The 14,895-nt window shown below is 36.7% G+C and overlaps 1 protein-coding gene across 1 annotated transcript; it reads right to left on the bottom strand.

Annotated features, from left to right (window-relative positions):
- Nucleotides 1-438: 438 nt before the first annotated feature.
- Nucleotides 439-2,610, bottom strand: LOC110455490. Its single transcript, XM_021505656.1, has 4 exons — nucleotides 2,432-2,610; nucleotides 1,826-2,133; nucleotides 883-1,491; nucleotides 439-529 (listed from the first exon to the last, which is right to left on the bottom strand). Coding segments are annotated over exons 1-4 (1,074 nt in total). The 5' UTR covers nucleotides 2,588-2,610; the 3' UTR covers nucleotides 439-528.
- Between the last annotated feature and the right edge of the window lie 12,285 nt (nucleotides 2,611-14,895).

The following is a 14,895-nucleotide window of genomic DNA, read 5'->3' as shown; positions in this document are numbered from 1 at the left end:
ACATTTTCTGACAGAGTACAAATCTTGGTAGCATACCAATATAGGTAGCGTCATCTTATATCGCAGAAAATATCTTTAGCTCGAAAAGAGAAAGTACATATTCGAGAACGTGAAATCATTATAGAGTGTAGTATTCAACTCAGGTATAGACAGAATGAATAATTAATTTGCACGGAAGCACAGTATTACTAGTATTGTACTTACGAGCCCTAATGGGATTTATACTGGGCGTATAACCTCTGACAGTGTTCCTGTCTGGATGTAAACCGTAAGCCTGATGTACAAACAGCTTCTTACTATGCCAATTACAATATTCAACTGAAAGTTTTTAGTCGATCAAAATGTACTAGAGATTAGCCGACATACGTATGTCACTTGATTCGTTCAGGTATATGACATTAACTAATTTAGCTGACATTTTTACAATATATCTGGTTCGTGCGTAGGCCAAGTAGTACCATCAGTTCCCATGCTTTGGTTGCCGGTATCTCCCGTGCAAGAAAGAATAAGCTTTGTTCACTGGAAAAATCTGAAAAGAAAAGACAAGGCGAATTGAAAGTTTAACGGTAATATAATAATGCATTCGATATATTTTTTGGCATGTATAAATGATCATGTATTCACGTATATATTATTTCAAGTACTTACTCAGCACGTTACATTTTAAAATTCAACTTTGGCATGTATTAATGATCATATATTCACGTATATATTATTCCAAGTACTTACTCAGTACGTTATATTTTAAAATTTAAATAATATTATTTGATATGATGTTAACGTTTTCTGTATGTTTAGCAAACATGTACACTTCTATTCACTTAAAACATATTTTACATTTTATATATAAAATCGATTTAGACTGCATTCACATATACACACCATTCTTTTGCATCATCCGCTTGTGGTGTTCTTCGAACTCCAGGTTGTCGTGATATTGGTCTATCTGGCTGCTGTTGGGTTCTCGGGCGCTGTGTTTGTTGTCGTATTTGACGTACTGATGCCTGAAGTCCGACCAGATAAAGATCAACATTAATGTATGCCGTATGTAGGAGGCGTCTGGGAGCTGTGTCTATTTCATACTGAATAATCCCCGTTTCATTTGTTATTCCTTTGTTTGGAACAACCGGGAAGTGGTTGTAGATTTCCCTGGCATGTCGATCGTAGTACATGAAAGTAGAGTTGGAGGGAACCTCGGGGGCTGTTAGCATTCTTCCATTGTGTAATACAGTAATTCGAAGGCGGCCAAAATTCTTCACAGGCACAGAAGGAGATACTGTGTTCCTCAGAAAGATCAGACCGTCCCGTTTTTGTAGCTCACGTTCCCTTCTTTTCCATTTTTTCTCGGGAACAATATCCGACCAAAGATGTAAATCATTGTCTTCCTTATACAGGAAAACAAGAATTCTGCATTGATCTCTGCCTAAACCATAAATTTTTGGCAGAGTTCTGGTGTAGTCTTTTCTGCGATCACCATGGAACCCTCCGATTCTTGAAGAAAGAAATTGTACTTCAAGATAAACAATTTCTGTGCCAGAATACAGAAGGTTTTACGACATATATCAGTCTGGTGTTGATCTAAGCTATGACACAAACAATTATTAGATATTAATATTGATATGTATGTTTTGTTCTATTCACAATTGAAGAATAAACATGCATATGTATTGATACAGACGTTATCAAACAAGTGATTATTGATTTAATGTAAGTGTTACCTTACAAAGTTGTCTTGGCCGTCCATTAGAGGATACATTCACTTCTTAGTAGAGAAAGAGGATAATATTGCATATCTTGAGCCTGATCAGATGTAATTAAGACTTACCCTGAAAAGGTGTCCACCTCTACTTCATAAATATGGTTATCTCCCCCTACTTCCTCCTCAGGTACCTTCCTCATCTTCACATCTTCTAATACCCTCAAACATCCATTGTCGTCACAATGAAACAAGAAGGTTTCCGAAGATTGATTATCGCTGAATAAAGGATCCAGTTTTAGCCGAAGTTTAACCTTTTTCTTGAATGGCTGCGAATGGTGAACATACACGATATCTGATAAACTGGAGATGCTGGTGTCGGATCCCATTTCTTCTTTCAGTCTTTTTCTCTTACATTCACCTTCAATGGACATTGTCTGTAAACGAAGAAACATGATAAAATTGATATTTATGTTTACTTTAAAGAAGGATATCGAGCCAGGGACCAAGTGTCCTTTGAAGTGTTTGTAGAAAAAAATATCAAGAAAATTATTTTGATACATAATGGATCGAATCATTTACATGTCCATTGTAATAGTTTTATAATGCACCAATATCGTTTTGATTCGTATCAATCAATCTGCAACCATTTTATTAACACGAATACCGTAAACTGTTGATTTGGAACCTCATTGTAAGAACCCCACAGATGACTATATATTGTCTGCGACGTACATTTATGGTTATTTTCATGTTTCCTTCGACAGCTCCTTCTGGGAATGTGATTCGTTGTTGTGGACAGAAGTCGTTTTTATACTCGAACCCACCAGAAGGTACAATGACTTCTTCACACATATAACGCAACGTGAAGAATATGGTTTCTGTTGTCATGTCGTAGACGTCAACTTCTACGGTGCTACGTCCAACCTAGTGAAAAGTCAAAAACAAATATATATTACAGAAATGTCTTGGAAGAAAATAATTTTCCTGTAAGTAGTTTTTGAGTTTAACAAAGGTCAACTGTTGTAAAGTCGTAAACGTCAGCTTCTACTGTGCTACTTCCAACCTAGTGAAAAGTAAAAAACTAAAAAACATATTATTATAATCTGCCAGAAGAAGATACATTTTCATTTAATCAGTTTTGATTCTACCAAGATAAGATGCATCACTGCAAACAAATGCATAACATTTTGAATACTAGTACATCAACCAGACTTTAAATGAAAGACATGATCACTTCACCAGGACCTAGAACCGACAGAATGTGATAAAACATGATAAGATATGCTTGACTCCATTAAAACAAGGGCGACACAATATGATCCGAAAGGATATATTGAACCTCCTCATGCAGAAAACCTTGGATGACTTTAAGAGTTTATTAGTGAACAGGACGCTTCTATCTTATTATGAAAATTTACTTAAACAAGGCCTTGGAATAGCGACTGAACTGTATGGTGAAGTGAAATTCATACGTTAAGGAATATTGAGGTTTCTGATGCAATTTGGTATTGGTATGACCATTATTTCCATACTGTGTGTAAATGTATGAATTTGTATAGGGATTTTCTGATGTATCTTTAATTTTGAGTTTCGAAGAAAAATCTGAAGTGCAAGTTGTTCCTGGTTGTCTTCTTACAGACAAAAAGCACTTTTGGTACTTCTCTCAGCTGAACAGAACACCGTTCATATTCATACTAAAATAAAGTCGGATAACAAAATCCTCCGGGAAAATGCAAAGTGAAGGCTAAACATGTCTGAGCAGATCGGTTGAAATATGAGATTTTTTTTTAAATTTTTGAAATACTATATCTGGGTGATTTTTCTTTAGAAATATATCAAGCAATAGCAATAATTGCATATCCTTGCAAGACCAACATTAATTGACTCCGATGTCACCATGAACTTATTAAATGAAGTTTTTACAGAAAAATAATATATTCAATTTCTTTCTGGGGCAAATTCTCAGAACATTGTCTTCATTGATCAAAATGTTTATCAATGTTTATTAAATATAAATCAAAAGGGAAACGAAACAGGATTAAAGTACTTCTCAATACTATAAAAATTACTGAATTACCAAAAGATACCTTCTGCTCAACTTTAGTTTTGGTCCACTTGCTTCCATTGTACTGATGACACGTGTAAATGACGAGGTTTTTGGCGATTTCCAGTTCCAGGGTGAGCGTTATGTAGTCAACGGTTTTCTCGTCGTCTGTACTGTCGACCACTGAATGAATAGACGTAACTTCCTCCATTATCGGTGAGTTGTGTTTAAATATCACAGCTCTAACGGCTTTAACTTCGTCTGTACCCGGTGTCGCGTCTGCAGTAGTCGTAGAATCTCCGTCCACTTTCTGTTTTATCTCCTGAATAGTTATATTAAAAATTGTTGATACGAACACATCATCCTTTTCTACTTTTATCTCTGAAAACCTTGTATTGCGTTCATTGTTACTCCATGGCGTGATAGTTACAGAGGCTTTTCTGAATAGAAAAAGAAAACTAGTTTTGTGATTTGGTTAATATACATATTCCTTATTTTTTTTAATAAAGTAAGATAATCAATTTTGGACTAAAACAGGAATACCACCATCTTCCCATCACCATAGTAATAATACCACTACCACACGTGAATATAATGACAATTTTGTTAAAGTGTATCCAGTGCAATATTTCGATTTAATATGGTGAAATTTCCTAGTATTTATAGTTTAATAAAATCAATTTGAAATGAACAACGTTTATAATAATTGCTAGAAATACGAAGTAAGGAAATAGTTGTTCAAAAATAAAGTAAGTGGACGCAGAAATAAAAAACAAAGAAAAACATTTACTCCTCCATATATCTATTTTGTTCATATAGAATTTATATATGGAACTTACGATTAAACATGGAAATCGTAGTTAAAAGGGTTTCAAGAAATGTCAATGAACAAAACGGAAGGAGAAATGAGCCTATGAATGCCTTTATAATATGTTTATTTTACACGTTTTGGCAACATTAGATCCTTCCATTTTTACTAGTTTTTCGTGTAAAATTTGCCAGAATATATTCCATCTGGAAGGTCATGATCAGTTTAGTTCATCGAAAGTCGATCAAAAGAGTCGACCAACACGTGAACTAAAACCATCACTAGAAACAGCAGGTACGCAATATTATGCAGGCAGTCAAAGATAGTAATCATTTACTGCATTGTTTGATTATTTTGTCCATCACCTACGATCACAAAAACGAAACTTCCTCTCAAAAGAGCGAAAATACGAGTAAACGTAACGGAAGGTAACATCAGTCGTCTATAATATTGTAACGTGACGGGGAGGAGGTTTCCAGAATACAACATTTTACAGCAGAGTTCTATTTACAAGTTTATTTACACTTTATATACAACGTACAACATCACGGTCAGCATAGTCCATAACAACACCTGAGATAATCCCCTAGCTAATTTACCTCAGCTAAGCTATACAGGAGACAGCCTAATCACGTCTGTACTCCACTAGATCACTCCCCTTTCTCCCCGGACCCCACGCTGGTCTCCCCCCCAGCTATTACTCCTAGGCGTACCTGAGGCCAGCCCTTTAGCAGTGACAGCTCCCATGACCTTAAAGGTCAACTCACCGACTCAGCCATGTGCCAGCCTGCCTTTTATCAGTATGGTCCCCCCTCCCGATTAGGAGGGATTAGGGATATACAAACACTAATATATCACAATATAAAGATGAAAAATCGTCGTCTATCCTTTACCGAAACGTACCCGAGACGTAATTTCAGCATTGAATGCATTGATATAGCGTACGATGACATGGCGTAAAGCGATACTAGGATGTTTCTAGTTCCCAAATTTCAGCACAAACTTTTATGTGTCGAAAAAATAGTTTAAGATAGCAAACGTTTGCTTGATTTATTACTTGATAAAAACCCTTTCCTTTGTTACAGAAGGCATCAATAAACATAAGCTTTTGATTGTGCGCGCGTTTAAAAAAAGCAGGAGTGTTATCTGCAAAATCTCTACCTCTCTTCCTCCTCCTCCGTTCTGTCCTCCTCCACCTTCTCTTCTTCCTCCTCCCCCTCCTCCTCCTTCTTTGTTATGACCTGCTTTTCCTCCTTTTTTGGCGTGTTGCCTTGCTCTTCATGTGTTCTTAAAATACACATATACTCGTTGAACATTTAACTACCACACGTCAAATAGCTTACTAATTACAAATGATCTCTCTAGAAGGTATTTCAACAAAATCCGAAACACTTACTGTGTATTCCCCATTTTTTATGGTCACTACCTGAAATTATACCTAGAACGAGAAATATACAAATAAATAAATAATAAATAAATACAGGTTATATTTCAGTGGTTGGACATTTTGCTTGTTGAAATGAAGCCTTTAACAAGTATTTATTATTTAATGATCAATTTGTATATCCCGGTGCACTCAAGTTAATCTGTTAGTAAATCTATATTCACGAAATTTATAGCAGTCAATGTCTTTTATTTCATGTGCTTCCTGTTTATTTGAATAAGAGATTAGAAATCCCGTTTGCAACCCAAGCAAATAGATTATAAATTCTTATTTGCACTTATTGATCGCTGTCAACCTATGCAACTTGATATTTGTCGAAGCTTGGTAACTTGAATATTCCCATTCAGCTATATCTACAATATCAATCGATACGGTCAAAAGCTGGAAGCAACGTAATCCTGTGTATGATATGTTTCGTTTGATAATTTAGCAGATTCCTTTGAACAAATATTAAAACAAATTGTAAAATGGACTTACTTCATTGAAATATGATTAATCATTAAAACAAAATATGTATAACATCTATAAGTTACATATCTTCCTCGCTCAACATTTAGCACAACAGAATTGATTGATATCTACACGATTCGATTCTTCAATATCAATTTTACGACTGTCATGGTAATATGTTTATCAAAATAAACAAATACTTCTGAGGGCATTTGTTGTGTTTTATTACCAAATAATGTGGAAATATTTTTGCAAGATATATCCGCACTTGTTATAAGCACAAATTACCCGCGATTAGTTTATAAAGCTAGACAGTAGAATTAACCTTATTATTTCTACGCATCTTTCATGAATTTATTTTCATTAAAGATATTTTTATATGTTTCAAACCAATTGCCCCATACAAAAATAAAACATTGTTTCATTGATATAAGAATAAACTAAAGCAGACTTACCTTCCTCACTTTTACTTCCTGCATTCGGTACGTTTCATTACCTGTAAATGAATTCCGATCAGGAACATGTTTGACCAAAGCGTATTGTGTATTTAAGTCCTCAAATGACATGTGTGACGTAATGTTGGCATATATTAACTGACTCTATGTTGACCTTGGTAGTATTATCTTGGTCTAGTTAGGGTAAAGGGGTAACACACAAACAGTTTCTTTATTGTTGTAAAATCTACTGAAAGTTGTAACATGGCATAGTTTAAAAATGTTAACAATGTTGTTATATTAAAACAATCAGTTAAAATCAATCTGATAACTGCAAGAAAGGAGTATATGAATCAGGCTATTTTTAAATGCATGTTCAAATACAAATTGAATCTTTCGTGCCAAGAATAGGAGCAATTATGAATTATAATGTTTAAAAAAAATGTAAAGAAAATTACCCCCAACCCCCCTTTCCCCGCTAATGGCCCTGTTACACTACGACGTTCTCACCAGCGTTCGAGTAACGTGAGTAACGAGAACGTTAGAAACAAGTTACAAGAAAGTTGGACGAGCGTCGGCAAACGTTGGGGAACGTCTAGGGACGTCGGCGAACGCTGAGGGTGAAAAATATTTTTGGGTGTGTACAAAAATTCACGACGTTCTATCAGAACGCTACTTACGCGTTAGAGGAACGCTACACGAAATTTGGCGGGCAATACTCGAACGTTACTCGAAAGTCAGGACGTTCCCTGGACGCTAGGCGAACGCCGGCCAATCAGGGTCGAGTGTCCAGCGCGTGGCTAGAGCTTGGGTAACGCTTGCGTAACGCCTGTGTAACGTCCGTCGAACGTCTGTCCAGCGTGTCGCCAACGTTTCTCAGCGTTTGTCAACGTTCGCCGAGCGTTATTAACGCTCATACAACGCTCTTTCAACGTCTTCCTAACGTCTCTCAGCGTTCTGAAATTTTCCAGCGTCTGTGTAACGTCCATGTAACGTCCTTGTAACGCGCCTGTAGCCTACTGGTAGCGTTCAGGAGCGTTTGGCAGCCACTTGCCATATATAAGGGGCTTGCAAAGGCCACCGCCAGTCCTGTTGGAACTTTCACAGAGTGAAGACCTCAGAACAATGACAGACCAAGAGAAACACCAGTATGCTGTTGCTGCTCTCATGCATCACAACAACCTCCTACAGTTGGCATTGCACCAGGGAGAAAGTGGTGGGTGAGACCCTGGATAGGAAGGCGACCCCAGTTTGGTGTTAATGACAAGCTGATGGCTGAACTCAGAGCTGAAGACCAAGCCTCCTTCCACAACTTCCTGCTTGGTCCTTCACAACCTGATGAGGGTCAGGTATCCAACGCTGCAGAACCAACAGCTGGACCAGCAAGCAAGTCCAGAAGAAGACTTTGTGCCTTGTGCCTGGAGAGATGGCTTCGATCTGGAAGACACACAGGTTGTTGTAGGCCCCAACACTGCGACAAAGGAAGCCACGAAGCAGAGGAACCTCATCAAACACTGGGTCAACTCCTCAGCTGGGGCAGTGGACTGGCAGGACAGGATGGTGTAGACCCGGACCCTAGTGTTGCAATGCAGAATGGACTTAATATAGACTTTACTTTTTGGTAGACACAATTTTTAGAAACTGAAATATTGTATGTGTAATTTACAATGACTTATTTGTAGATAACCGTAATAATAAATGTAATATTGTCCATACGGTAAAAATACTTATTTGTATTAAACATTGTTACAAAATAAAATATTGCATGAATAATGTAAAAATACTTCTTTGTATAAATCTTTATTAGAAAGATTGCAAATAAAATATTGACAGTGTAATAAAAAAGTGAGAAGAATCAAAAACATATTAATAAATTGAAATGTATATTTCATGCAACCATGAATTACTACGCATGCATGATGTATATACCAGTATTTGCCTAACAGGTACATACATTACACATGCATACGCATATTTAAGTATGCACATATAGGGTTACAATAATTTTAATTTTTTGGTGTATCGTTATGTGGGTATAATGTTGTGTTGGTGTATTGTTGTGTTGGTGTGTTGTTGTGTTGTTTTATTGTTGTGTCGGTGTATTGTTGTGTGTGTTTATTGTTGTGTTGTTTTATTGTTGTTTGTTTATTGTTGTGTTGGTGTATCAAGTTTTATTTCTACCAACAAATTTACAATATTGAAAACAAGAAATTGAAAATTTCATACAAGTAGAAAGCAAAGTTCAAAAGTTCCCCGACGTTTCTCCAATTTTTCAAAACGCAACCAAACGTCCAACAAAACGCTATAGTGTGACAGGGCCTTAACTTCGGTTTGGTAAGATTATTGTTTGGTTCTGATGTGTATTTAAGCACAAAATAGAAACAGCGTTGTCATGACTTAAACGATAGATAACAAAGGCACTTAAGGCCCTGTCACACTATAGCGTTTTGTTGGACGTTTGGTTGCGTTTTAAAAAATTGGAGAAACGTCGGGGAACGTCGGGGAACGTCGACGTTCTTCAAATTGAAGTTCTAGGTCAACGTTGTTATAACGTTCTTGTAACGCTTGGGTAACGCTCAGCCAACGTTCACTCAGCGTCAGGCGACATTTGTGGTCGAAAATACTGTTTGCTATTATTTTTTTATTTTTTTTCCAGCTTTAGTGGTACACAGTACATCACAATTATATTACGACGTCATAACTCCCAGGTATGCATATGCAAAAAATGAAACTGATCGGTGATAGCCACCAGAAGGCCAAAATTGGTACCCCTCATTTGATATTAAACGAAAAACGAGTTTTAGAAGCATTGATTTGCACTCCATACTTCCGCATTCTCTGTTTAAACAGTCTAGTGCTTACAAGGCTGACGTATATTGAAATACTTAACGTAGATCACTATATTGTACGATTGCTGAATTAGATATCGTCGATACTAACTTGACCTTTACTTTGTCAACACTAAGAAGGAGATTCAGGTGGCGAACGTGCTAGTGTGTGTGTCACCAACCGAACCTCGTTTAGTACATATTTGTTCCGTAACATCACGCTACTACAATTGGTACAATTTTGACAGTTTTCCAGTGATATTTAAAAGTCAGATCTTGTCATACTATCAGAGGAAAATGCTAAAATTTTATTTCAAGGTACTCTTCGAACCATTTTCTAACCGTGTACAAATTTGGCAAGCGTACCAATTGTGGTAGCGTGACATTATCCTTGAATTACGTTATGTTTTTCTGAAATATGTTTGAATTAAAAACGACAAAACCAGGTCTTCTTTTCAGTAATTGTTAAAAAAAACTAAACAAAAGAAGACTGGTATCGTTCAGGTCATCTCGCTCTCTAATGTAGGGTCGTTTAGTAGTTTTCTCTTTCGCGTTTACTTGAACATGTGTTTTATTTTCGAAGAGAAACCTTTGCAACACATTACAACAATACTATCAGGCAACTACTATATTGTACATATACAGTGTTAGTTCGTTCACATGTTTAGACAGCGGTGCATTCTCCTGGAAACTATATAAACTATCAACATCGTTTTTTGAATTCCTTGATTAGGATATACGTTTTTGAAGATTCCTAAGCTTCTGGTCCCTGTCTGAGAACTTAACCTGTGAGGTAGGTTTTTCATTTTTGAGTTGCCCGACAAAACTAATAACGGATCGTGAATACAATTATCAGAACCAATAATATATATATATTTATTATTTGACGCAATGGTGTAAGAATTATTGTCTTCAGATTCTCCACGTAAAAGATAGTAAATCAAGTTTGACTTTAATTCTCATTAAGTCAATGTAATTTATATACACCCAGGAATTAACGAGCGCGCCTAAGCAATGATGACGTGTTCTGGACTCTAGTTCTCCCTGTACCCAGCTTTGAAGAGACGTTTCGGATCAGGACATATTTACACTATTTGAAAATATTTAATTAGTGCGTACAACATTTCTTTCGGTAACAAACAAGTGACCCCTCACCCACACCCACACCCTTTATTTAGGAGTCAAAACTTTTTCCACTCAGTACTGTGACCAACTTGATTATCTATTCACTAAGACCATAGAGAAGGGGAAACAACCAATAGGTTCGTCCAAACACCACAGGAAAATAGTTTATCATTAATTGAAGTGACATAAATCACTCGTACACTAGATTGTATTAATGTCGGCACAATGTATATGGTAGCCTATTTGTCAGTTGTATCTGATGTTATCGAGAAAAAAATATTTGTGCCAAATGAGAGGAAAATGAACGGCCAGACCTAGTTTCGATAACTAATTTGGCTACCTGGTCGCCGGCGATCGACTCAGTCGGGTTCCGCTACATTCCTCCCTCCTTTAACAACATCTTCGACATAGAGACCATATACCACCTTCTGTCGTTATATTTTGTTGGGCGCCAAATGTAACAAGAAAAGAAAACACACGACCCTCCGAACTCTATACGGACACCTCTTACTAACTGAGATATATTGTCGCCGGCAATCAACCCAGTCCAGTTCTGCTACATTTGCATTATATCTATTAGTATGTCCACGCATACACTATTTGGTAGGCGCTTGACTAGAATGATTAACAGCATTGCAGTCCTGTGGCGTATTCTTGTGCTCCTCCTTTTTGGATAAACATACATGTAATCAAGAAATCGTTCACGTTGTAAAGATATGTTTATGCAACATGTTTGATATGTTGTTTCAATGTCGTACTATTCAACATTTAATAAAATCACATTTACTGGTTATATATCCAAATTCCTAGCTAAATTCTTGAGCTGATGAAAGGCGATTTATAACATAAGTCAACTGTTGCAGTAAGAAGCAGGAAGCATATTGTGAAATGTCTCTGTATACACTGTCATGCTTAATGATGAATTAACATATATATAATGTTGGCGTATATTGTAAGACTCCTGCATATAGGGATTGAATGAATGTTTTTCATGTACATGTACATTGCGAAAACCATTCAATTCATATATTTACGTTACAATGAACTTTAAAAAAAAGTTACAATGTTGTAAATTCAATGTTTTTAATATTAGTATCGGACAGAAAACCGTAAAAAAGGAACAGCCAGAACTACAGCCTACACAGAAACTTCAAATGTTCGACTTCCGCCGATCAGCTGATATTGTTGAAACGAAAAGATATGTCTAGAATCTAATAATAACCAACACTTGATACTCCTTTTTTTTGAAAGTTGATCTTATTTGATGTGTTTTCCCATTAAACATCGCATATTATATATTTAATAAAAGCTGATGTCCGAATTATTTCAAATCATCGGTCACCATAGTAACCGTCCAGGACACCCGGCGGCAGTAGGCAAAGAGCTCATTTGAAGCTAAATGTACAGCCGTTAAATAAACTGTTTGCCGAAAAACCTGCAGATGTAAATGATGATAAGTTGATGGATGAAGTGCCCTGTGTCATTGCAAAGTTTTCTGGGTTTAATGTGCAAGTTGATTTCATGTTGATTACCCAGCCGGACGTTTGGGTGTTAGAAAGTTCGTGACCACGAGGAACCGATTGTGAGTCGGAAGTCAGTATCTAATATGACCATGTAATACATATTTTTATTCCAAATTAAAAAAAAGTAAAATAATAATATTACAGTTGTGCATCAATTATGATTTTTGTAATGTTTAGCACTAAACAAACAGTACAGAACAAACATCAAGAATGTAAATATATGTATATAGTTACACCCGTGCCGCATACACTAATTCGAATGATCAAATCATACATTTTATTACCTGACCGCACGGCGAATACATTCCATTTATATTGCCACTTCAATCCCTAAGTTATTAACGGTCGTCTACCTCGGCCACACGCAAGGTTTGGGTTCGTTGTTTTGTTATTTTGAATGTTTCGGTTTGATACCATATGTATGTGATGTATAATAATTGAAATGCATACAGATCCCCCCTCGCCCCGACAGTAGATGATAAATTAAGGTTAAACCATTGGCTCTGTCGAGAGTATAACTACAATTCACGATCCACTGAACCACGGGTTTCTTTCTAATTGATTGCTGATCTGATTGATTGCTTATCTAATTGATTGCTTATCTAATTGATTGCTTATCTTTATTCCAATGTTTTGGGGCATTCCGAGTGACAATAAAAGGTGAAAATGCTATAGTTGTAAATAACAAAAAGGGAAACAGAGTAACAACAATGTCAATAAATTACCATGCCTGTTCTCCGTTTCGTTATCTGGACATCACTTATATGAACACTTCAAACGACATTTTATGGCTCCACCGCTCAAGTGTTCACTTTGAAGATATTGCTGAACATTTCCTTTGTGTTGGCTAGGAGAGAAAATAAACATTCATGTACCAACACCAGTAAGTGTTTTTGTATGATATTTCGATAACTTGTACAATACGTACTCTGTCACCTTCACCAGACAAATTTCCGGTAAACCGTATGTACACTAATACGTAAAATATTTACAAATGGCAATAAATCAAAACTTCTACGGTATAAGCTTGCGTAGACTTGAATGTAATAAATGAACGAAATGTAATCAAATGGACAAAGCGATATTCAGCTTATCTTTATTCAATACCTGGTCATAGATGTGCGATAGCCTATAGCCTCTTATCTCGTTTCAGAACTGGCCCGGTGTGGCGAATCCAGATCATTTTCGCCCTGCTCCCTCTGTCTTAGACTTCAGAATTGTCACAGTCAATACTTTTATTTTGCTATGTTGCATCTAGGACTCCAACTTCTTTCTTTATGATCGGGTAAACCTCTTCTTGCTTTAGGCTGCAGTGTCCTTTCGTTGCATTAAGTCAGACCGCTGCGCCCCGGGAATATATCATTGCATAATTGAAGGCACGGCGCTGGTTATTTAATTGGTCTCAGGTAAAAAAACAAAAAACAAAAAAACACCGTTTAGTAGGCTGATACCTGTCCTTAAAGATTACAAAAGAGCGACTGCAGAGCTCAGAGCCGGTCAATTTGACCGTTACACTGCCGTGGGATTCCTTTTTTTGTATATCAAAAGATCAAACTTTTCTTCTTGTGTCATCCATACGCGTAGATTGAAGAGTGTATGTGAAAAGTATAGGTTTAAGCTTGATACGGGGCCGTCCAATGTCTATATTGGCTGTCCCCATTAAACTCAGTATTGGGAGGAGTAATAAGTGAAGTTGATGTTACGCATAGATGGGTACATATCCGCTTGAGTGCAGATTGCTCGGACCCAATGTTCATCAACTGTTTTCCTTACGGTATATTTCCAGGTTCCCGCTTTTTGTGGATGTTCAATTAGAGATTCTGCAGAGGACAGCTTTGATCTAAAGAATAGTTTACGAATTCCCGCAAACTTACCCTGGAATTAGCATAATTCACTCAAAAGAAATTGTCTATTTGTAATCTCCCTACAACAACCCAAGTTTTATAATGTCAAATATAGTTATGGCTTCCTATGAATGAGACCAGTAAGTGGAGTTGTGCCACCAATTATGTAACCTGCCTCATCTTCATAGGTGTCAGGCACATACACGATCTGCCGTAGGGTTTCCTAAACTCTGTTTCCAAGATATTCAGAATAATTGTCAGTTGAAAAAAGACCTCCAGTAAATAAATTTATATCGGTAGTAGATACGTCACGATAAGGTTGTTATTTATACTACGGTTGAGACAACCCTTCCCATGTAAGCCTGTCCTCATTGAACTATTGATAAGGAAAGCCATCTTTCCTTTTCATAGAGATTATAAGATACAGTACGGAATTAGATAAGTCCGTGCTTACAGAGGCTGTCTGTCTAAATGTGTAATATATTTTTCAGATGGTAAGTAATTGCCCCTGTAGTTGAAAGTTTCATCAACCTCTGACGAAGCAGGTTTTGCTTTAGCTGGTAACATAACATATTTCTGGAGCTGTAGACTTGAGCTGACCCCGTGGATAGTTTGAAACAATGCTGATGAGCGTTTGCACTTCGAGGTTGATAAAACTGCTGATGTCAGGGGTCGTAACTCGTTTAGGCTTATGTA

Source organism: Mizuhopecten yessoensis, unplaced genomic scaffold (assembly GCF_002113885.1).
Source record: "Mizuhopecten yessoensis strain PY_sf001 unplaced genomic scaffold, ASM211388v2 scaffold8233, whole genome shotgun sequence".
Taxonomy (NCBI): Eukaryota; Metazoa; Mollusca; class Bivalvia; order Pectinida; family Pectinidae; genus Mizuhopecten; species Mizuhopecten yessoensis.
The sequence above is the reverse complement of the archived record's forward strand: the minus strand, read 5'-3'. Positions and strand labels throughout refer to the sequence as shown.

Bases quoted from the DNA above. Each gene is read 5' to 3' on its own strand.
- LOC110455490 (XM_021505656.1), bottom strand. From the start codon at position 2,587: ATGACAACAGAAACCATATTCTTCACGTTGCGTTATATGTGTGAAGAA. The intron at 2,134-2,431 runs GTACGTCGCAGA...CTTCGTTTACAG, and splicing joins ACATGAAAATAACCATAAAT to ACAATGTCCATTGAAGGTGA. The intron at 1,492-1,825 runs GTAAGTCTTAAT...TCTTTCTTCAAG, and splicing joins GAGGTGGACACCTTTTCAGG to AATCGGAGGGTTCCATGGTG.